The sequence below is a fragment of the Scyliorhinus canicula genome, chromosome 3 (assembly GCF_902713615.1).
Source record: "Scyliorhinus canicula chromosome 3, sScyCan1.1, whole genome shotgun sequence".
Lineage (NCBI taxonomy): Eukaryota > Metazoa > Chordata > Chondrichthyes > Carcharhiniformes > Scyliorhinidae > Scyliorhinus > Scyliorhinus canicula.
In genome coordinates this window covers 253,516,992-253,542,121 of record NC_052148.1, presented here as the reverse complement: position 1 = coordinate 253,542,121, position 25,130 = coordinate 253,516,992, and the positions used below count along the sequence as shown (strand labels likewise).

Genomic DNA, 25,130 nt, shown 5'->3' with positions numbered 1-25,130 from the left:
ACAGGGCAGGGCTTAATGAAAAAATAAAAGATTGTGTGTCGCCATTGGAAGAAATGCAACAAAGTTGTTCTGTCCAACATTTAATCACAATCAACACCATCCACGTGGATTAATTTGCAATAAATATATCTAATTTTCCCTTTGTGAGGCTTCACTATAATAATAATCACTTATTGTCACAAGTAGGCTTCAATGAAGTTACTGTGAAAAACCCCTAGTCCCCATGTTGTGGCACCTGTTCAGAGAGGCTGGTACGGGAATTGAACCCATGCTGCTGGCCTTAGTTTTGCATTACAAGCCAGCTGTTTAGCCCATTGTACTAAACCAGCCTTTATACACATTGCCTGCTGCATTTAACTATCCAACAACAAGCGCCACTTTTCAAGGTTATTTATTGGCTGGAGAGTTTTTGAGGCTATGAAAAATTCTATACAAATTTAACAATTTTCCTCTTCTTTCCATTTGCGGTAGTTAGGTTTTCCCTATCTAAGAAAACCACAGATTATGCTTCGAAAATAATGTTGTCTTTCTCTTCTATTTTTGTCAAAGAGGAAATAATGGCAATATATGGGATAGATTTCCCTGGCGTACAGTTTTTGGTAGACTGGCAGGAGGAGTACCAGCTGTGGTCTGCCCCAATGTTGGCATTCGTGCTTCTCCCAACCCCACAATAAAAACTTACAAAGTGGGGCCTTCAACAGCTCTAACACAAGCTGAAGCTGGACTGGGTGTGTGTGGCAGACACTCCATCTCCAAGAGGTGATCGCCGTTGGAGAGAACAGCGATGCGGGCGGAAAATCCGAAGAGATTTGGGAAATGCGAGTCTCTCCGGTAAGATCGTGCTTCCTGATTTTCTGCGTCGCTCACCGGCAACGTCACAAAGTTCGTGCCGACAAAGTGTGGGAACCTCATTTAAAGAGATTTTAATACGTTTAAATATTATTAAATTATGTGATGTCACGTCGGCGAGGTTTACAACAGGTTTGGCAAAATGAGAAACAGTCGAGGGGATCGTTCCCGGGGTGCAAGGGTAAGTATAACCCATGGGGGGGGGAGAGAGAGACATGCCCAGTGACAGGTTGGCAGCGTCACCCTGTGCCAGAGGGCAGTGCCAGGGCAGGCCCTCAAGGGAGCTCCATGGGAGGGAGGGTTACGCTAAAGTGTGGTGGGGGGAGAGCGAGCTGTGAGGGGTGAACTCGCAGACACTGACGGGGGATGGGGTGGCAATGGCAGCCCTCCCCGCACCCCGGATAATTGTCCGGGGGTGGGGTGGGGGTGGAGAGAAGGCGAGCTCCCGATGATTGTCAGGGGCAGGGTTGGAAACCCCTGATAACTCCATGATGAGGGCTGGGGGCCGTTAGGTTTCATTTCTGATTGGGGCACCATCTTTAAAAGGTGCTGGCTCTATCAGACCCCCCTCTGCTAGAGGGATGGTGCAGACCTTGCCACCTCATTTTTTTCTGTAAAGGAGTTCAATACATGGAGAAAAAAATGGTCTGTGCAACTGGAGAGTTGTTTTAAATCTGGCCTGACACTTTGCCAAATTCTGGTAAGATTCCACTCTATATCAATTGAGGTCATTTGTATATTGAAAATGATTCCAGTTTAACCCATCTTGAAAAAAAAATCTTATTTTACTTTGGTTGTTTTGTTTTCCCTTCTTCAGGTTTTCTCTCAATATTTTCTTCCATACTTGAGCTTGAATTATCTTCATTCTTGAGCTATACAGTGAATATACAATTGAAACAGAACAGATTTAATGTTATTGCTTTATCAAACTGAAGGTATTGAATTCCGCTCTGGGATTCTGATTGAAATTAGTTGAGTTTATCACAGAGAATACCGTACCAGAGTAGTTTGTCAGTGAGTCTCCTGATAAAACTCCCCATTATAAGTGGCATTTCTTTCCTCCCACCCTTGCCAGCACTCCCATTGGTTGTTGTTGGCCTGCCCGGCAAATGCAAATTGAGATGGGGTGGAGGAGTGAAATAAAGCATAGACTTGGATTTTCACCAAGACGGAGATGGTGAAAATAGAGGAATTGCCTGAAAATCAAAAGTCCTGTCCCCGAACACGGCGCTTCCCATTTTCACAGGTGGGAGGCGTGTTTCGAGCATATGAGGTTTACAGAGGCAGCTGGCCATTTGCATCATCAGCTGCCTCCACTGAAGTTGGATTTTGGTAGACCTGGGGCGGAATTCTCTGACCCCCCACAGGGTCGGGGAATCGCCCGGGGCCAGCGTAAATCCCGCCCTCACTGTGGCCGGAATTCTCCGCCACCTGGGAATCGTCAGGAGCGGGAATCACACCCCGCCGGTCAGTGTACCTTCGGGGAGGCCCGACGCCGGAGTGTTTGGCGCCAGTCCGCTACACCAGGACTCCCCGCCCCGCCAGGTAGGGAAGAATTTTGCCCCTGGTGTCTGAAACCAATATGTGTAGATTAGCTCTGGTGCAGTTGTTTGGATAGCCAGGGTACACCTTTGGATCTGACCCCTGGTTATCTTTGAGGGAGGTAAGATGCCCTTTCGTGGATGTTAGCTTCCCTTTGCGGTAGGGCAGGCGTCCTTTGGAAATGTTAACGGTAGGAATAAATGTGTATAAAAAGTGTACAAATTCATTACTTCCAAGCTTTTGAAACTGTTCACAAAAATGTTACAATCAACTCTCAGAACTGTCAGTAGCACCTGTCAAAGGAAACTGCCATAAGTGTCAAAGAGGCCCGTCAAGGGGAGCTGACAAGACATTTAACAGTCTTGCCATTGAAATCTTTGAAAGAATGTCTGGAGACATGTTAGAAAATGTTTCATTGCTATTTCACTCCATCTGTTGACATAAAACTGAGGGCTTCCTTTACTGAAGTAGTGCTGCATCACGGATTTCCTAACCACCCTTTATCACAGTTGGGTGGCTTCCATTTCACAGTATAATTGACGTTGTTTACAGACTCTTTGTTCTGGGACTATGAATTCCAATGCTTGTTGTTATAAGGGATTGTGCACTTGAATGAAATGTTTGTTGTTATAAATCTTTATTTTGTTGAAGTAAGGCAAATGTAGGAAAATGTTTTTTATGAATGAATGTTATATAGTGAAGTCTGCAATAGACAATTAGAAATGTATTTTGTAAAGATTTATCTTATTTTATTTACATGTTTTTGTCTCATGTCTGCATGGGTCCTGAAGTCCGACCATATTGATTATAGACCTTGCCTTTCAGCTCAGCCAAGGACAAAAGACGCTATGTGGGTGCATTGGTTTTGCATAAGTTGGCATTGAGATAATAAAGGGCTATTGGAGTTGAGCAAATACCTTGGCATGAGTTGGCATGGATGCATGAGTTGGCATGGATGGGGCATGGGGGTGAGTGTTGGAGGGATAGTTTATGTTTTTTTAAGGATTTTTGGAAACAATGCATTCTGTCAAGCCTGCCTCCGCACTTTGCATCTCCATCAGGTCTTCCCAGATCACCTGCCTCACTGTCTAATCCAGCCTACGCCCCCAGACCAAAAATCCAACATCAGGATAGCCATTTTTAGAGGTGGGGATTGTAGAGCCAGGAATTCTCCCATCTCTGCGCATCCGACCTGGGAGTAAAAATTTGGAAATCCAGTGGATTGCTCTCCCATTCACCCCACTTACTGCTATTTGTATCAGCTGTGGTTCAGTCCAAGTCACACACCATCCTGACTTGGAAATATATCGCCGTTCCTTCACTGTCACTGGGTCAAAATCCTGGATCTCCCCCTCCGCCCCCTTACACCACATAGACTGCAGCGGTTCAAGAGGGCAACTCACCACGTCAAGAAAAATTAGAGATGGGTAACAAATGCTGTCCTAGCCAGCGAAGCCCACATTCTATAAAAATGACTTTTTTAAACAATCTACGTCACAGACACAGGTTAACTGGTCAATATCACACTGCTGTTGGTATGAGTTTGCTGTGAGCAAACTGAGTGCCAGGCTTCCCATATTACAAAACTGACTACAAAGTACTTCATTGGCAGTGATTGCAATATCCTGAGGTCATTAAAGTCACGACATAAATGCAAGATTTCTTTTCTTTCCCAATGCTGTATTCAGTTCTGGGAAACAGTGGTTACAATCCTGGGTTCCCCAGAGAAGGAAAGTGCTTTCCCAGTGGGAAAAAGGAGTAAAACCTGGAAATGGTTGGTACTAGTCTGAACTGGAGTTCCATTTTAAGGTCGGCAAGACGAGTCCAGACCAGTACCAGTAATTTCCCATGTTTTGTTGTTTTTTCCACCTGTGCTGTAGCAATCCGTTCTTTCTCCCGTTTGCCTTTCATCTCACTTTCGATTGCGATGTCAATCCTTGCAAAGTTCCACAAAGTAGATGATTTTCCCAATGTCACTGTTCAGCCTTCTCTTCTGGTATTGCATTGGCATTGGCAATCTCATTGCGGTAATGGCAGGGTTTATGGTCAGGCAATGGCTTGCTCCCTCTTAGCGCCAGATCAGAGTCCTGGAGATGTCAGAAAGACGCATGAAAGTCCCTCCATTGCTGCAGCCACAGGAATTCTCAATGCCAATCCCACAAGGTCCTTAGGAATTCCTCCATGACCCACAGAGCAGGTAACCATTAGATCATAGAAACTGAATCACTTATAACTATGGAGTAATTTATGTTTGGATTTGAAGAAAATACCATGTAATAATTGTTGTGAAAGCTACATTTACCTTGCTGGAGTTCCTGACTTCCCCCTCTCCAAGTCTGGACAGAACTCGGAGTTCCTGTGCATGCGCAGATCGGGAGCAAGCTACACTTATTCACTTCTGCATGAAGGAAAACAGCACAACAACCTAATCATGTGACTGAGAGCCGAGGGCCATTGAAGGTAAGTATCTCAGGCAAAAGGCTGGATAGGGAACAGGGAGAGGTCCCTAAATGGGAGTCGCAGGTAGGGGACAGAGATAGACCCCTGTTAAGTTAATGAAAAAGAGCAGAGAAATAGGCCCCAAAATGGAAAAGGGCCATGGGTAGAAGACTTTAAGTGAAGAGGGCTCAGGTGAAGCCATGAAGACCTAAGAAGGCAGTATCATAGAATTTACAGTGCAGAAGGAGGCCATTCGGCCCATCGAGTCTGCACCGGCTCCTGGAAAGAGCACCCTACCCAAGGTTAACACCTCCACCCTATCCCCATAACCCAGTAACCCCAGCCAACACTAAGGGCAATTTATCATGGCCAATCCACCTAACCTGCACATCTTTGGACTGTGGGAAGAAACCGGAGCACCTGGAGGATGTCCAACTGATATATATTGTGGCACACTTCTGGCATTATCAAGAAGCGTCAGACTTTGTTAGGAACAAGAAGGTGTTTATTAATAAAGAGTAATTTGGCACAGGAGGTTTTGCAGCTAAGCTGCGTTGGAGGGCAGCTCCAAGTCCTTGCACCCTTACTGCATGGCTGCTGGATGTATTTTTAAAAAATCTATTCATTTTTACGGGATGTGGGCTTCGCTGGCTAGGCGAAATTATAAACCCACGCACACACGGGGAGGATGTGCAGACTCCGCACAGACAGTGACCTAGGCCGGAATCGAACCTGGGACACTGGAGCTGTTAAGCGATTGTGCTATCCACAATGCTACCGTGCTGCCCAGTAGAAGGCCTGTGACTCCTTGCTGTGGTTCTGTTGGAGCTAGGGTATGCTTCGGGTCAGTTGTGCTCTAATCAGTGTGGTCGAAGAGCTGAGGTTGTGCTTATGAGTTGGTACTTGAGTGCCTATTCGCAAATCCAGTACAACAGACTCTCGAGAGATGAGATTGAAATCCTGCAAGGTGGCCCGTCATGAAGCCGTCCTGGTTGGAGTGACTTGTGGAGAGAATTCCAAGGAAGATCTTTGAAGGTGAAGACTGGAATCCCTCGTGAGAGACGAGGTTTCAGTGAGGTTGGTTGACTCGCAGTGTGACTGACATCTGGATGGGTTGTTAAAAAAAACGTGGATTCTGTTTTGGCCGCAGTTGGCATTTATTGTGCAGTGTTTTGTGTTTGATCACAGTTCACCTGTTAACTCATATCTTATACTTACCCTAAATGTTGGGATATAAGATAGATATTGTGAACTGTTTTATCTGTTTTAGGGGCAGCAGGGTAGCATGGTGGTTAGCATAAATGCTTCACAGCTCCAGGGTCCCAGGTTCGATTCCCGGCTGGGTCACTGTCTGTGTGGAGTCTGCACGTCCTCCCCCTGTGAGCATGGGTTTCCTCCGGTTGCTCCGGTTTCCTCCCACAGTCCAAAGATGTGCGGGTTAGGTGGATTGGCCATGCTAAATTGCCCGTAGTGCCCTAATAAAAGTAAGGTTAAGGGGGGGGTTGTTGGGTTACGGGTATAGGGTGGATACGTGGGTTTGAGTAGGGTGATCATGGCTCGGCACAACATTGAGGGCCGAAGGGCCTGTTCTGTGCTGTACTGTTCTATGTTTGTTCAAAAACCATGGAATCTTGTGATTTTATTCTCTGAGCAAGTGTCTTGAATCTCAATTTTTGTCTTCCTTAAATAAAAGGTTATTGGTTCCTAACTGAACCTCAGCAAAACCTTGGGGGTTTGGTCAAGGTTCATAAAACATTACCCAAGGATTTGAATCCTGTTAATATCATTTAATTGTTGAAAGCTGTATTAAGTGCAGGTAAATGGTGAAAACCCTATCTCCACATAGTGATAATTTCAAATCATTAACAAGTTCCATTCAAAGAACCAATCTTTGGAAGAAACATTGATCAATTAATAGATCAATACTGACACTTAATCAAATTATCATGCGTGAGAAGAACATGCAGTGTCAGAAGAGGAAGGTATCCTTCTTTCTCTGGTTGTAGTTCAGCTTTCAAATTTAATTGAATAGAACATCATCCAAATTGGAAAATTGACAGGAAAGGGTAGATCTGGGATGTTGTTCTGACTTCCACTTGTAACAGATTAAGTTGACAAGCAGTTGCACAACATGTCTGAAGCCAGTGTCAGAAGGCCCTGGCCATTTTTGGACTTGGGCCCTGATCTGAAGGCTGCCGGGTTGTTGATGACACGTCACTGCAGCCACCTGGGTGTAGGAAGGGCTGGCAGCTTGAGCGTTGTGCTGGTGAGTTGTTGGGGGGCTGGGGTGGAGAGAGGGGTTGTTCAGTGGGAGTTGTGCTTCAATGACCAACGGAAAATTGCAGAGTTTTTGTGGCAAAACATGGGGCAAAGACATGAGGCAGAACCAACATGGATTTGTGAAAGGGAATTCATGTTTAACTAGCCAATTAGAGTTTTGTTTTTGACCTAACTTTCAAGTTGGATAAAGAGGCAGCTTGGGCCAGATCTTCTGGGCCTGCTGACAGCAACCTCCCGCCGCGGATTTCCCAGCACCGTGGGATAGATTCACTGGGAAATGCCATTGACACCGGGGGGGGGGGGGCAGGAGATCGCTCCGATGGCTGGCTGCCTCCTGTCGCTGAGAAACACGCCACAGGGAGGCCAGAGAACCTCTCCCCTTGCATCCCAGAGCGGTAAAGGACGAAGAAACAAAAATTCAGGGAACTGAGGGTTGGAGGGTAAGCTCCACCAGGAGATCCCCGAGAGTGTGTGGGGCTGCCTTTCCTGCCTGTGGACCCTCTCTTTTGCCATGGAGACTGTGGCTCTGATGGCTCCATCGGCTGCTGCGGGGAGGCTGCCTCTGTTAATTTTGCAGCCTCCATTCATGGCCAAAGCCTCCACAAAATGGTCCCTAATACAAAATTTAACTCTGCACATTGCCTCCTTGGAGGAGGCAGCTAATCCACAACACAGCGCACCATTGGGACAATGGCCTGGCAATGAGACTGCTTCGGGCAGCCATCCCAACATCTCAACATAGGCCATCACTATTTTACTAGCCCCCTCCCACATCTCTGCCCATCACCTGGGGGCTGGTAAAATTGTGCCCTGTGCTCCTAAGCTCACCAGTACTCAGTCATAGAACTGGGGAGCGCCGGAGATAAATATCTTTCCATTATTCTTTGAAGCAGTTTTATTGATGTAGTTACAAAATAATATTTTTCCAGAAAGTAAACAGATTCCATTTTAACGATATTAGTATTTCAGGTTTATTTCAGGTGCCAGTATTGGAAACTGAGTTCTGTAGATGAGCTTTGATTGAGGGAATCATGGTAATTTATGTAATGTAATTGTGACTTCACAGAATTTTATTTCCGTTAATTCCCTTCATTCTCCCACAAATGTTGAATCCATGATGCAGGGCATAATTCCACATATGCTGGTTGCAGTGACTATGGTGACTATCTCTTTAAGACAGTACAGCCAAAAAGGGTCACCTGACTTGAGGGACCAATGGGACCTGAGGGTGAGTGATCACCCCAGAGGGCGGGTTCCTCTCTTGGCCAGACTATTGGGCATTGGCTCTTGGGAGTCAGCGGGAATCACGGGGAACACTCTTCACTGGTTGGAGCCATACCTTGCACAAAGGAAGATGTTCCTCAGGGTAATGTCCTTGGCACAACCATCTTCAGCTGCTTCATCAGTGACCTTCCTTCGAACCTAATGTCAGATATGGGGATGTTCGCTGAGTGTTCAGCACCATTGCGACTCCTCAGAAACTGAAACAGTTCACGTGCAAATGCAGTAAAACCTGGACAATATCCAGGCTTGGGGTGATAAGTGGAAAGTAATATTCACAACTACCAGGCAATAATCATCTTCAATAAAAGAGAATTAAACCATCGCCCTTGACTTTCAATGGGATTACCATCACTGCACCCCCACTATCAACAACCTGAAGGTTATCATTGACCAGAAACTGAACTGGACTCGCCATATAAATACTGTGGCTACAAGAGCAGGTCAGAGGTTAGGAATCCTGCGGCGAGTAACTCACCTCCTGACTCCCCAAAGCCTGTCCATCACCTACAAGGCACAAGTCAGGAGTGTGATGTCGTACTCCCCACTTGCCTGGATGAGTACAGGTCCAAAAACACTAAAGAAGCTTGACACCATCCAGGACAAAGCAGCATACCTGATTGGCACCCCTTCCGCAAACATTCACTCCCTCCACCACTGATGCACAGTAGCAACAGTGTGTATCATCTACAAGATGCACTGCCGGAACTCACCAAGGCTCCTTAGGCAGCACCTTCCAAACCCACGACCACTACCCTCTAGAAAGACAAAGGCAGCAGCTACGTGGGAACACCCACTTGGAAGTTCCCAACAAGTCACTCACCATCTTGACTTGGAAATATATGGCTGTTCCTTCACTGTCACTGGGCCAAAATCCTGGAACTCCCTCCCTAATAGCACAGTGGGTGCACCCACACCACATGGACTTCAGCAGTTCAAGAAGGCAGCTCACCAACACCTTCTCAAGGGCAATTAATGCTGGCCTAGCCAGCGAAGCCCACATCCCGTAAAAATGAATAGATTTTTTAAAAATACATCCAGCAGCCACGCAGTAAGGGTGCAAGGACTTGGAGCTGCCCTCCAACGCAGCTTAGCTGCAAAACCTCCTGTGCCAAATTACTCTTTATTAATAAACACCTTCTTGTTCCTAACATAGTCTGATGCTTCTTGATAATGTCAGAAGTGTGCCACAATATATATCAGTTGCCCTCCAGCATCATCCCAAATAGCCATTCTCATTCTGTGACCTTATTCAGTGAGTGCTGACGGTCTTTTCTAGCAAGGGTAGGAGAAGGAGGAAATCATAATAAACATTTCGCCAGATGCACTTTCCAGCAAAGTTCACTGAACAGCAAGAGGAGTGACATGGAGTTGCCTTTACTTAGAGTCAGGGATACCGAAGGTAATTATAGCACCCTTTCTGTCACCCCAAATGAGATCAGATGGCTCACCATTTGGGACCCCCCGATTTGTGTATTTTCGTTACAAATCGCTTCTTTCACCAACCATTGCCTTAGGTCAGAATTTCATAATATAATTTCACTGAGTTATTCAAGGTTCAGATGTTACTGGAGTGGGACATGTCTTGAAGTGAGCTATAAGACATTTTATCTTCCCCCTTTCATCAGTCCATGTAAAACAAGCAACAGGGCCGTATAAATTGACCAGCAGGTTCAGGAGGTCGCAAACCTCAGTTTACCTCTTACCCTGGATCTGCTGGCTGATTTTCCTGTTGATAACTGCAAGCACTGTTAGCACACCTTTTATTTCCCAGTAAGGTCACATACCTATTCCAGCAAAGAAGGAGGCCATTTGGCCCATTGTATCTACACTAGCTCTCCAAATGAGCATCATGACCCATTCTCCTGCCTTTTCCCCGTACCCCTACACATCATTTCTATTCAAATAATCATCTAATGCCCTCTTGAATATCTCGATTGAACCTGCCTCCACCACGCTTCCAGGCAGCGCATTCCAGACCCGAAACGCTACCTGTGTGAAAAAGGTTTTTCTCACATCGCATTTGCTTCTTTTGCAAATCAGTTTAAGTCTGTTTCCTCTCGTTCTTGACCCTTTACAAGCGGGAACAGTTTCTCCCTAGTTACTCTGTCCAGCCCCCTCATGATTTTGAACATCTCTATCAAATTTCCTCTGAGCCTTCTTGTCTCCAAGGAGACAAGGGTCCCAACCTCTCTGATATATCGCGATAACTGAAGTTTCTCATCCCTGGAACCATTCTTGTAAGCCGCTTGTACACTCTCTCCAATGCGTTCACATCCTTCTTATAGTGTGGCACCCAGAACTGTACACAATATTCCAGCTGAGGTCTAACTAGTTTAAGTTCAACATCACCTCCTTGCTTCTGTGCTCTATGCCCCTCTTAATAAAGCCCAGAATACTATATGCTTTATTAACTGTTCTCTCCACTTGTACTGCCACCTTCAATGATCAATGCACAAATGCACCCAGGTCCTTCTGTTACCCTTTAAGAATTTTACACCTTATTTTACATTGTTTCTCAATGTTCTTTCTACCAAATTGCAATACTTCTCCGTATTGAATGACACATGATCCAGCCCATTGTCCCTGCTGCCAGTTGATATCTTGGACGTAATCCTTCTCCATTATATCATTTGAACTAGCCAGGAATTAAAGTCTCCTGTTGAACTCTGGGCCCAATGCACACACAGAACTTGATGCAGCACGGAGCTATCATGTTACCTGACCATTCGCTAATGGTAGCTGCTCCATATCTATCTTATCACATTGCATGTTTGGCTTCTTTGATTCTTTCTTCTTCCTTTAATCAAAAACATATGAAACTAACAATGAACACATGATGTCAGGTATGTAGTTAGAAATACCTTTCAAATATCGAATTGCACCCCCTTGACAGAGCTCAATAATATTGGATTGGTTCAAGATGTATGAATCACGGCTAATGCCATGCATAATTCTAAATCGTTAGTTAAATACCATCAGCAAATTCACCAAGTCATAGCTCTTCGACCGTTTCTATAGAACTGCTGAATGTTGTCCAGGTAGTGACGATTATGCCAAATAGAACATCACAGGCTGGTAGAAGCTCTGTCGCCAGTGGTAACATAGTCCCTGCTCAATGTTAAAGTCAGATGACACAGCCAAACAACGCACCGGGTCCTTCGATGTTGAAAGTTCCATCTACCGAACAGTACTTTACTTATGTGCTTCCCATTTGCACAGGCTGGAGGCTTCCGTGGCATAAACACTGAATGCAGTCTTTCTTTAAAAAATCATTTAGAGTACCCAATTCTTTTTTTTCCAATTAAGGGGCAATTTAGCATGGCCAATCCACCTATTGGGTTGTGGGGGTGAAACCCACACAGACACGGGGAGAATGTGCAAACCCCACACGGACAGTGACCTGGGGCCGGGATCGAATCCGGGTCCTCAGCGCTGTGAGGCAGCAGTGCTAACCCGGATGTAGTCTTTAACTTGAATTCCACAGGGAGGGGAGTACTGGCTGAAGATTATCCTTACAAAATGGCATTCAGGAGGTGGCACAGGTCCGTAATCATAATGCTTTCCATGAGGGAATAACTACCTGTACATATGGCCTCAGAGATAGTTAGCATGGGCGATTGCTAATTTTCAATGAAGCATGTTCTCCTGATTTCCTCTGTGGGGAAAAGGATAACACACACCGGCAGGTGGAAGGCTCATCAGCCAGAGGTAACATGAGGTTGATTTTCAGTTCTGAGCCTCAAGCTGACAGACCAGTAATGAAAGGATGCTCTACCTGGGAAGGGGGTATAGCCCAATTCTCTTGATCTGGATTATTTCCACTGCTCAGCACATTTCCATTAATGTTTCCCTCTCCTGATATGGACCTTCCTTGAGATATGGAAGAGACCGGAAGCAGCTTGAGCCTTCAGGCTGTGGCTGAAGTGGACCTATGGCAGATTCTGCTACTAACCCCAACCCCAGATTCTTTTGGGTGCCTCTTCGCACTTCCATAGCCAATGGGCAACTGAGCAAGAAAGTGAGGTGGTAGGCCAGGACACCTTGGCCAGCCTTATTTATTTAAAAAAAAAATATTTTTAGTCTCTTTTTTCACATTTTCTCCCAAATGTACACCCACCAACAATAAACAATAATCAGTAACAAATATAATGTCAATCCCCATATCAACAACAACAATCCCATCTTCCCACCATATGCCCAAACAGCAGCCCGCATGTTAACATAAACAAATAACAAAGAGGAAACATGAATCACCCATAGTCACCATTAACACATACAGCCCCCATCCCCCCAACCCTGTTCGATGTAATCCAATTCTCAAAAGTGCATAATGAATAACGCCCATCAATTGTAGAACCCCTCCATCCTTCCCCTCAGTTCAAACTTGACCTTTTCAAGAGTCAAGATTTCCAGCAGGTCCCCCCGCCACGCCAGGGCACAGGGTGGCAAGGTTGATTTTCACCATAACAGGATCCGCCTTCGGGCGATCAACGAGACGAAGGCTACAACATCTGCCTCCGCACCCGTTTCCAACCCTGGCCGGTCCAACACCCCGAATATGTCCTCCCGGGGAGCCGGGTCCAGTTTCACGTGCACCACTTTAGAGATTACCCTAAACACCTCCTTCCAGTAATCCTTCAACTTTGGACAGGACTAAAACATATGAACGTGGTTTGCAGGGCCCCCTGAAAGAGCCGGCTCAGTCTCGCCCTTGTGAGGTGTGCTCTATATACCACCTTCAGCTGTATCAGCCCCAACCTAGCGCACAAGGTGGATGCGTTCACCCTCCGGAGCACCTCACACCAGAACCCCCTCCTCCATACCTTCTCCCAACTCTTCCTCCCGCTTTGCTTTGATCCTTTCCAGCGGTGCCTTCTCCTCTTCCAAAATAGCCCCATAAACCACCGATACTACCCCATTCTCCAGTAAGAATCACCAGCCTTCTTAACATGTTTTTAACGGCCCTGCATATTCTCCAGGAAATTCCACAGCAGCACATGGCGGGAGTTTCCGATTCCACGGCCCAAAGTCAATGTACCTTCTGCTGGTCAGTCAAATTAACCAACCCGCCTGCTACAATTCCCTTGGCAGATGGGACTGGAAAATCCAGGCCTGACAGTGGGGCTGAGATCAGACTAAATGGATCTCCATTCTCCCTCTTGCTGGACTACACCTGAGAATTAAACATTCTAGACACACATTGAAGAGCAAAAACATCGCCATTAATTTGAAGAATGGTCAAGAATACTGGGCACCATCAAAACACTTATTACTCCCAAAAAGATACAATATGATCCTGTGTTGGGAGCTACCAACAATCCCTTAGTTAAATTATTGAGCAGTGGGTAATAAAGTAATTCCAGATGTGAATTCTAACAATTCTGTTTTCACAAAACAGGGAACTCCATTGAGATGCCACAAATACCAACCGTCTCTCCTATTACCATTTCCTTGGCTTCCCATCACTTTTAATGCAAACCTCCCTTGTTATTAACAATGGAAAATACACCCCATAGTCAAAAATGAAGATACAGGAAATTTTTAATTTCCACAACAATAGTATCCAAATTAACACTTCAAAACAAACTCGGAATGTCGGGTAAATGGGCATACGTGGAAGTTGACAGATAGACATCTGGAACAGGTATAAAATATTTTTTTTCAATTCTCCTGAAGGTATTGATAATTCTGTGTTACTGTTCCAGATGTGTCAGGCATGCTTTGGGCCTTTGATCCAGGCAATGATCATGTGTGTATTGTGAGCACATGTTTTAGCAGGCCATTCAACCATGTGAGCCATCAAAGTTGATTTGCAGCTTCACTGGACATTTGCACAGTAATACTTCCAGTGAGGTTTTCTTTTCAAAATTAGCAGTGGGAGGGTTGACGGAGATTCTTTCCTTCACTTGGGCCCAAGAGCCTAATGTAACTATTATTGCCCATTGTCCATTCTTCTGATTGCCCACTGTTACTTCAGTTAAAGAATCATGGAAACCGTAAACAGTGTGGCCACTGGGGGCGGGATTCCCTCACCCCGGGGCCGGGCTGGAGAATTGCCGGGACGGGCGCGAATCGCTTCACACCGCCCCGACGCCGGTCCGCCGATTCTCCGGTGGGCAGAGAATCGGTGCCATTGGCGCCGGCGCGGTCAGCGCGGCGCCGGTCGCCCGATACGCAAAAAAGCCGAGTCCCGCCGACGCCGTTAATGCTCTTACCCAGTGGGACCTCGAAGTGGATCCATCTGCGGGCGGCCTGGTGGGGGGAGAGGGGAGTCCGACCCGGGGGGGGGGGGCTCCGCTGTGGCCTGCCCCTCGAATCGGGGCCCACAGATTGGCGGGCTGGCCTCTCGGGCAGGGGGCCTCTTTTGTTCTGCGCCGGCCCCTGTAGCCCAAGCCATGTTGTGTCGGGGCCGGCACGGAGAAGGGAGCCACTGCGCATGCACACATTGGCGCCAGTCCCACTGCGCATGCGCAGACCCAGGCACCTATCTGATGCCAGGGATTGGCAGCTGGAGTGGCGTGGGTCGCTCTTGGCCCCCTGTAGGGGTCAGAATCGCTGCTCCTGAGGCCATGTTACGACGGCGTCAACACAGCCTCAGGATCAGAGACTCCCACCCTGGTTTCCTGGAAGTACCCGCAATGGTCAAGAGTAAGTTTGCAGATGCACACAAATTGGTGGTGTGGTAAATAGTGAGGAGCAAGGCCTTAGATTACAGGACAATGTAGGGGCTGCTTAGATAGGCAGAAGAGTGGCAAATGGAATTTAACCATGAAAAGTGCAAGATATTGCATTTTGGGAGGACTAATAAGGCAAGGGAATATACAATGAATGGTCGGACCCGAGGAAGTACAGAGGATCAAAGGGACCTCGGTGCACAGGTTCACAGATCTCTGAAGACAGCAGGACTGGTAGATAAGGTGGTTAAGTAGGCTGATGGAATCTTTGCCTTTATTAAGCAAGGCATTGAATATAAGAGCAGGGATGTTCAGCTGGCGCTGTATAGAACCTGGTTAGGCCCCAGCTGGAGTACTGTGTAAAGTTCTGGTCACCGGACTATACAAACAAAGTGATTGCACTCGAGAGGGTACTGGGGAGATTCACCAGGATGTTGCCTGGGCTGGATAATTTCAGCTATCAAGAGAGACTGGACAGGCTGGGGTTGTTTCCGTGGAGTAGTGAAGGCTGAGGAGGGTCCTGATTGAGGTGTATAAAATTATGAGGGACATAGATAGGGTGGATAGGAAGGTACGTTTCCCCTTGGTGGGAGGGTCAATAACCAGGGGGCATAGATTTAAGGTAATGGGCAGGTTTAGAGGAGATGTGAAGAAAAACCTTTTCACCCAGAGAGTGGTTGGAATCTGGAACTCACTGCCTGAAAGGGCGAGAGGGGGGGAACCCTCACAACTTTTAGTAAGTATTTAGATGAGCACTTGAAATGGTATTGAATACAAGGCTGCGGCCCAAGTGCTGGAAAATAGGATTCGAATAGTTAGGTGGTTGATGGTCAGCATGGACACGATGGGGAGGAGGGCCTCTTTCTGTGCTGTAGATAAAATGATACTTGTTAAATTCATCCACCTGGCATTTTCCATTATCCGTCCTCTCCAGGGCCCCGGGAAATTAACGGGCAACATAACCATAAAGAAGAAACATAATCCAAGGCAGGTGACAACCTCAGCAAATCTCGGATTTGCATACATGACATGCGTAAAAAAAATACTTTAAGGTAATGCGCAAGGGGTTAATGCTCCAGCTCCAAAAGATTACTTTTAGAAAAGCCACGTTTAATAATCTGTACCTTTGCATTTCCTCTGGATAATTTTGCGTTTTCACCAATTTGGGTAAGATGGGGAACACCTTTCCACTGATTTTTCTTCTGTGGTGTAAAATGTCAATCTGGCCTCTGATGCTTGCCTTTATTTCAAAGTCTTGTTTTCTGCCAGCACTGTGAATGGAATATGTAATTGCTTTACGAAGGAAATTTTCAATACATCAAGTTGAACAAAATGAGCCGGGAGGGCTTTTGAGGGCTTTACTCTGGGGGTGGAATCGATCTGTAGCAAGGGTGTAAAACGGGCAGTACTGAACTGACAGCCCAAAGGCAGGTATGAAACCTGCTGTCTAAGAATGACTGCACCCCAGTTTCATACCCTAAAAGCAATTATTTTATTTGCGATAATTCTCTAAATAGGAATCAACCTCCTGTTACACTATCAATGCAGGATTGATACCTTTATGAAATGAAATGAAAATCGCTTAATGTCACAAGTAGGCTTCAAATGAAGTTACTGTGAAAAGCCCCTCGTTGTCACATTCCGGCGCATGTTGGGGGAGGCTGGTTCGGGAATTGTACCTTGCTGCTGGCCTTCCTTGATCTCCTTTAAAAGCCAGCTATTTAGCCCTGTGCTAAACCAGCCCTTAAATCAAGCATTTAAACGTCACAACAGAAGCAATTTGGGCAAAAGCCTTACGCATGCAAGTTTCCCATGGAATCTTCGACAGGGACAAGTACTCGGGGTCATTCTGCGACCAAGTTGAAAGTAACACAAAAGTTTTAATATGTAGCAAAACATGAGGATACATTTGGGAAAAAACTGCCTTCGATTTTAACATTATATCTGATATTTCGCTTCACCGAGAAGACTGCTTAGATTCCAAAGGGTATGATATCTCTTGATGTGATGCATGAGGCATCAGAACTCTCTGATGCAACTCTCGATGGGCAAGTTGGCCTTATCCTGTCTGACATTTTGGCATTCTGGTATCTTCATAATAAAAAAACAACCAATTAAAAAGGTCCACGGAGACAGGAAACACTTGGACACCTACCCTTCCCTCCATAAATGTGATTTCCTCTCCTGACCATGCGGGAGTATCTGGGTGCAGTCAGCTATAATATATCTTGATGTGGCGATGTCGGCATTGGACTGGGGTGAGCACAGTAAGAAGTCTTACAACACCAGGTTAAAGTCCAACAGGTTTGTTACAAACACGAGCTTTGGGAGCACTGCTCCTTCATCAGGTGAATGAAGAGGTATGTTCCAGAAACATATATATATATATATCTTGGACAGGCAATCGAGACAAAGGTGGGTGCATCTGATGGGGAGGGAAGGATGTGTAGGGAAACTTTTGGGTGTCAGATCAGTTGCTTATGGCTGGGACAAGCGGTCACCCACCATAAATTAAAGCTCTCCAGCTGACTGTCCTCTTTAGGAGGGAGCGACTGTGAAAACTACCATCTCCATAGTATTCCAGGCAATAGCCCCAACCTGAATAGATTTATAGATCTCCGTGTCACCCCAGAAATGAACTGGTGGCTCATTATTGTGAAAAGCACAGGTCAGTGGCTTTTTATTTCTTCTCAGATGCTGGTTGGTCTGCTGAGGTTTTACAGCATTTTCTAATTTTATTTCAATCTCCCTGCTTTTATATTCAATGCCTTGGTTAACAAAGGCTGCATTTTATCATACCGGTGAGGTCCTGATCGCGTCAACTAGGGGCAACCCCACCGGCGGGTTCGCAGGATGCCCGTCACATTTTACAGGCAACTCATTGGTTGCTGGCAGGATAGCCGCCCACCCCCGGGGTCTGCCAGCGAATCGGGGGGGCTCCGGCAGCTCAGCAATCTAAGCAGTGCCACCCCGAGTGATGGTCATCGATGGGACTGCACCTTGAAGAAGAGGATGGCTAAGAGGAGTAAATGAGGGTTTGTGGGGCCAGTCAGACAAACCCCGGCAAGGGGTTGGGGATGGGGGGAAGCCTGTTGAGGAAGATGGGGCTCTTTCTGTTGGGGTTGCCACTGTCACTGCGGGGCTCACCTGTCGGCCAAAGAATGCCAATGTCACTGAAGTGGCTCAAATGGCCTCTGGGCAGGAGGGTGACCCTCCACCTAACCCGCAGGAAGGCGATGGGCACTGCCCTCTTCGCCTTCAATTGTCACTTTTTAGGACCCCAGCCCACCCTCAATTTGTGAGATAGCACCACGTGTGAGTTTGTTATGTAATTATAAGCCGTAGCGTTGCCACATCTCAAGAGTGTTCCTTTAAAAAGTGGTCTACATTTGACAAGTTAGAAAAATTACTCTTTGATTTGCCTTTTCTTGTCATCTCCCTTTCAGGAATCAGGTACAGCAGTCAAGCAATTTTCTGGGTGAAATAATAAACCATTCCATACCTTTGTAAAAAATGATTGTTATTTATGTTGCTGCAAAGCACAGGTTTATGTAGAGACTTGTAACAAAATGTGCGTCCCTGAACCGACATTAGAGGTTCCATTGCTCTTCGTAATGTTTTTTCATTCTGGTTTTCAGTGAAATTCTCCAGTGAATCTTGTCTCTTCATGATTTTATGAGGCTGCTTTAATCTTTTAATGGGATGAATCGGATCTGTGGAATAAATGGAAGAAACAAACACAAACAAATAGGAAGAATGTTTTACCTTTTCCCAAGATCTTGCATATCTGCAATTAGGGCCAATAAACACGGAGCTGGCTCTTTGCAGTTATGAAACATAAATGAAAAATGATACAACTTTTCTCCCTTGTAGTATTGCCTGCAGAGGTTTTGCCAAGGTGCTTCGCACCCAACACCCAATCTGTCGAGGGTGGTGTCGGCAAAATGCTTTAAATTCTCAAACCAAACACTTGCAGCAGCATTAACAAACCACTATGTTTCCTCCCAAAAGGAATCAAAACAGTTCGGACCTGTATTCCTTTTTTTTCCAATTAAGGACCAATTTAGCGTGACCAATCCACCTACCCTGCACATCTTTGGTTTGTGGGGGTGAGATCCATGCAGACAGGGAGTGAATGTGCAAACTCCATACGGACAGTGACCTGGGACCGGAATCGAACTCGGGTCATCGGCTCCATGAGGCAGCAATGTTAACCACTGCGCCACTGTGCCGCCCCCGGACCTGTACTCTTATTTTGCAGTTTTTATTGTTGTTCCTTCTGCCAATGCAGAAGATGGCCACCATTACCAGCCTGCGTGTGCACATTGGTTCATGCATGTGCAGAATCCAATGACATCACCCCTGCTGGGCTGGTGGGACAATGTAACAGGGATCCAGAGCGGACGTCAACTTCGGAGAATTTAATGCCCAACACAGACACCAAACCTAATCCCTTTGCCTGGGCAAATTCCCCCAGACATCTGGGGTGGGACTCTGCGGGAATCGGCGGGCCGGGCAACTCTGGCGCGAAGGAGTGGCGTAAACCATTCTGGCGCGGCCGCCCCGAAGGTGCGGGGGGGAGGTTCATCTCTGCATCAGCCATAGCGGAGGTCCACAGCAGCCGACGCGGAGGAATAGAGTGCCCCCGTGGCACAGACCCGCCCGCGGATCGGTGGGCCCCGATCGCGGGCCAGGGCACCATGGGGGCACCTCCCGGGGCCAGATCCTCCCACGCCCCCCCCGAGAACCTGGTATGCCGCCCACGCAGCCAGGTCCCACCGTTAAGTACCTGTTGTAATTTACATCGCGGGCCGGAGAATCGCCGGGGGGAGGCCGATGCCAGCGGCCGCCGACCGGCGCGATTCCTGCTCCCGCCAAATCCCCGGCGCCGGAGAATTCGGCAGCCAGCGGGGGCGGGATTCACACCGCCCCCCAGCGATTCACCGACCTAGCGGGGGGTTGGAGAATCCCGCCCCTGAGCTGTGGGCTGGCCAGGGATAGCCCGGGGAAAGGCCGCAGCCAAGGAGCAGTAAGATTCATTCAAAAATATTTTTTTTAGCATATCTGATTCTTTCTTTTCCAGTTAAGGGGCAATTTAGCGTGGCCAATCCACCTATTCTGCACATCTTTGAGTGAGACCCACAGAGACACGTATGCAAACTCAACACGAACAGTGACCCAGGGCCGGGATCGAACCTGGGACCTTGGCGCCGTGAAACAGCAGTGCTAATCACTGCGCCACCGTGCCGCCTGAACAGTGAGACTAATGTGCTGTGTTAGAGTCACATGTAATTGTATTATTATAGATCGACATTCCCATAACAGTTAATGGGCGGGATTCTCTGATCCTGAGGCTAAGTGTTGACACCATCATAAACGCCTTTGTGTTTCCCGACGGCGTCAACATGGCCTCAGGATCAGCAATTCTGGACCCACAGGGGGTCAACACTGAAGTGACCCACGCCACTCCAGCTGCCGATCCCAGAGTCAGATGGGCGCCGCGGGACCGCGCATGCGCGGTGGAACCGGCGCGATTTCCACGCATGCATGGTGTCTCCCTTCTCTGCGCCGGCCCTGATGCAACATGGCGTAGGGCTACAGGGGCCGGCACGGAACAACGGAGGCCCCCAGTCCAAGAGACCGGCCCGCTGATTGGCGGGCCCAGATCGCGGGCCAGGCCACAGCGGAGGACCCCCCCCCCGGGGTCGGACCCCCCTTCTTCCCCCCCCTCCCTCCCCACAGCCCACACCAGGACCCTTCCACGCTGAAGTCCCGTTGGTAAGATCAGGTCAGAATGGCCCCGGCGGGACTTGGGTTCTTTGGTACGGCCGCTCGGCCCATCCCGGGCGGAAAATCGCCGGGGGGTGCCCCGTAGAGCGGCCCCCGGCCGGCACCATGCCAACCATGCCGGCGCCAATGGCGCCGATTCTCCGCTCTGCATCGGGGGGCCGTGGTGCGATTCGCGCGGGTTGCGCCGATTCTCTGGCCCGGCCCCAGGGTGAGAGAATCCCACCCAATATTACTTAAATGCCTAATGCATTATTTCCTTTTCCTGATCATCATAGAATTCTTACAGTGCAGATGGAGGTCATTCAGCCCATCGGGTCTGCACTGACCCTCTGAAAGAGCACCCTGTCTGGACTCACTCCCCCGCCCTATCCCCATACCCCACGCATTGATCATGGCCAATCCACCTAACCTGCACATCTTTGGACTGTGTGAGGAACCAGAGCACCCGGAGGAAACCCACGCAGACACGGGGAGAACGTGCAAACTCCACACAGGCAGTCACATACAAAACCAACTCATGGCAGGAATTAAAATCAAAGATGGTCCAAGAAACCCACGCTTCCTGGTTTCCAGACAATAACCCCACCCTAAACCCCACCTGGAGTAAAACACTAGAGCTGCACATCCACTGCTTTGGCAACTAATACATCCTTAACAAACTCTGACATTTACAACTATGACAGCACCTTACTAGCTGAGCATTTCCAGCATTTTCTGTTTTTATTTTCAACATTTATTTGGATACCGGGTTCCTATGCAACATGTAATAAAATAATTTCTGATGTCACTGAGGTTCGTTCCATAATTGCACATGTTACGCTGGGATTTCATTGTCCAGGGTGCGATCTGCCAGTGACATCACGGCCCAATAGGAGCACGACGTGGCCGGTAGATCTCGGGTGAAGACCCCCGCGAGCTTCCCAACAGCCATGGTGCCTTGCGGGATCTACCCAAGTCCCGTGAGGCATCAGGATGAGGGACCCGCCCGCCCACAAGGGGTGGGACCAAGACACGCTCGTGTAAGTAGGCCGTGAACCTACCTAAGGCCTACTTACCCAGTATCTATCGGCCTCCCTAGGGAGGCTGCAGCTGGGCGCCATTCAGTACTGGTCCACACAAACATGGAACAGGCGGAGTGGCAACCAGGGTGTCCCCTAAGCCATTGGAGGCCCCCGGGTGGCCAGGGATAATGTAGGGTGGCCATCCCCCCCCCCGAGGGCACCGTGGCATTATGAGGCTGTCAGCTTGGCAATGCCACCCTGGCACTGTCAAGGTGCCAGTGCAAAGGTGCCCAGGTGCCAGGATGGCACTGTCAAGGGTCAGAGCCCGAGGGGTGCCATGCCCATGAAAGGAGGGCGGAGGCGGTGTATGAAAGATGGGGGCAGTACAGGTAAGAAGTGGCCTCTTGGAGATTAGAGGGGGTAACGGTTGGGGGTCCAGGAAGAGGGGGGCCTGTAAAGGTGTATGGGGAGGCCTAAAGATGGGGCCCCCGGAACACCATAGAGGGGTGTCCTCAGTTGGGGGTGTGTGTGGGGTAATGCTCATGTGTATAAGGGGTGACAATGCCCATGGGTGGGTATGGGGGACCCACAAGCTCACTTTGAGATCGGGGCACCCTTTCAAAATTGTGGCTCGATCTCTGATTTCAGCTCCCCAGTGATAAAAACAATTGTGGGCTAAACAAGATGACGGGCAGGATTTACCGGCTGTTCACGCCGGCGTGAAAGTCCAGTCCCATGCCGACGCATGGGTTTCCCGGCGGCGAGGGGTGCTGTCAATGGCAAATCCCGTTGACAACGGCGGGACCGGTAGATCCCGCTGGCGGGCTGCCTCTCCCGCCGAAAAACAGGCGGCGGGATGGTCGGTAAATCCCGCCCTAAGTAACGGTGGGGAACTCGCCGGCAACTCCCAGCAAAACACGCCACAAATGACACTTGGAAACTTTTCAAGAAACGGCAACGTAAATTATAACAATGCCAAATAATAAATACATTTTCAGATTCCTACCTGTTTCTTGACTTTGAAATTTAGCAACAAATCTAGTGGCCTGCTGCCTAAGGAATGAAAGAATGATCTGGGTGCCTGAATGCACTATATCCAGAGGTGGAAACTCAAGCGGACAATTCCTCAGATTAAGTGCTTTAAGAGAGAGTACATTTCCTGAAAAAAACAGTGACATTAACTTAATATCATGAATTCTGCACACAAAATTGTTACTATTTGTTTGCTTATGAAGTAACTCGAATAAATTGGAATATTTTAGCAAAAGATATATATTTTTTCGACGAAATGCAGGTAGTGGATACTAGAATTAGTGTTTGACTCTCAACAATTATATAATAATCCCTACCTAGTTCAATTGGTAACTCTCTGAGTGGGTTTGTCTCCAACAAAAGTGTTCTAAGACATCTGAAAAATAAAATTCCTTTACTGTCTTCACTTATTTTCGAAACACAATTCTTTAACTATCTTACTACAGCACTTGTATAACTCTTCAGTCTATGGAGTAAGAAACTATTACAGCGAACAGCAAAAATAACATTTTGACACTTTTTACTTATATCACAATGTCTCAAGTAGTTCATAGAATCGAATCATGGAGTCAAAGGCTTTCTACAGTGCAAAAGGAGGCCATTTGGCCCATCACGTCTGCACCGACCCTCCGAAAGAGCACCCCTACCGAGGCCCAATCCATTGCTCTATCCCTGTACTCCCAACTAACCTTTGGTCACTAGGGGGCAATTTAGGACAGCCAATCCACCTAACTTATACATCTTTGGACTGTGGGAGGAACCAGGAGCACCTGGAGGAAACCTTCACAGACATGGGGAGAACGTGCAAACTCTACACGGACAGTTACCTGAGGTTGGAATTGAACCCTGGTCCCAGTTGCTGTGAGGCCGCAGTGCTAACCACTGTGCCACCCCACTCATTCTGACGCAGGAGCGAGAGTACAGCCAACTAAGCCAAACTGACACAAATAAAGCAGATTCATCCCGAAACAATCATTGATATCAACAACAAACACAGGGTTTATCTCACGTGCTAAACAGCTGGGTTGTGATGCAGAGCAAGGCCTACAGGGTGGGTTCAATTCCCATACTGGCTGAGATTATTCATGAAACTTGCCCCTCGCCTGAGGTGTGGTGATCCTCAGGTTAAATCACCGCCAGTCAGCTCTCCCCCTCAAAGGGGAAAACAGCCTATGGTCACCAGGAACTCTGGCAACTTCATCTTTATATCACACTTTAACCACCTGGCCCAGTGTTGTTCAAATCCTTTTCCCGGAACCCACTTTTACCAACTGGCTGACCTTTGGGACCGATGTGGGCCAACCTTTGCGACCCACACCAGCTGATCTTCGCAACGCATGCCAGCCGACTTTCGTGACCCACACCGGCTAACCTTCATGACACACCATTATTGCTTACCTTTAATGCTTGGTCCTCACAATCTCACTTGCTTTGTCATTCAATGCTACATTTCTCCTAAGAACTTCAGCTGATGATTTAAGTTCTCACTGCATCCTTTGAGAAAAATCAAGAGGTTTGTCCTCGAGCATGTCATGCTTAATCTTCAAATGCCTTTGACATTTTGAGGGTATTAAACTTTCATTTGCCAGTACCTCCCTGCATATAACACACATGGGCTTTGCATCCTGATTTGCATTGGCACAATTAATAAAGCCATACCCAAAGAAATCATCTTTATGCTGCTTTGCTCCCGAATTCGGTTTCTTCTTAATAAGTTGTTCACCAGAGGCCCAGGAGCTCTGGACACAGCTCACACCAGCACTGTTGTGTCCTGCCATGGACTCTCCTTAGAAGCTCTCTCCAGCAGATTCAGTTGTGCGATCCTGGCGTGCTTGTAACTCTGGCCCTCTCTTTCTTATTGCAAAATAATCCATCTCCAGTTCTTCACACATTCCTATTGTTTGTTTGCTGGCAGCTACAAAATGCAGGAATCTTTCCTCCGTAATTTTGCACCCAAAGCACGGACGTACAGGGCGCACGGCATCAGTGTTCGTGCTGGGTGCAAGACCTTCTCTCTGCTGCCTCTTCTGGCAGGAAGACTCAGTCGTTTGTATATTAAAGGCTTTGAAACTTTAGTTCCAATACCTGATTTTTCCACGTTTATGACTTTTTACTGCTGAAAATTAAAGCAATTTCAGTTGAACACGCGCATCCTTACATTTACACACAAACCATGTTTTAAATATATTGTCATTTCTTTAGAAATTGAAACAAGTATAGAAAAAAGTACAATCTTGTT

The 25,130-nt window shown here is 47.5% G+C and overlaps 1 protein-coding gene across 2 annotated transcripts in view; it reads right to left on the bottom strand.

Annotated features, from left to right (window-relative positions):
- LOC119963443 (leucine-rich repeat-containing protein 27-like) overlaps positions 1 to 25,130 on the bottom strand; it is a 43,806-nt gene that overhangs the window by 13,424 nt on the left and 5,252 nt on the right. For both annotated transcript variants that reach the window (XM_038792581.1, XM_038792580.1), the window contains exons 3-8: positions 23,209 to 23,267; positions 22,866 to 23,018; positions 18,571 to 18,781; positions 16,193 to 16,339; positions 11,113 to 11,191; positions 1,639 to 1,721 (exon numbers count right to left, since the gene is read on the bottom strand). In XM_038792581.1, the coding sequence (XP_038648509.1) occupies positions 1,639 to 1,721; positions 11,113 to 11,191; positions 16,193 to 16,339; positions 18,571 to 18,781; positions 22,866 to 23,018; positions 23,209 to 23,267 (732 nt within the window). The remainder of the gene's footprint in view (positions 1 to 1,638; positions 1,722 to 11,112; positions 11,192 to 16,192; positions 16,340 to 18,570; positions 18,782 to 22,865; positions 23,019 to 23,208; positions 23,268 to 25,130) is intronic.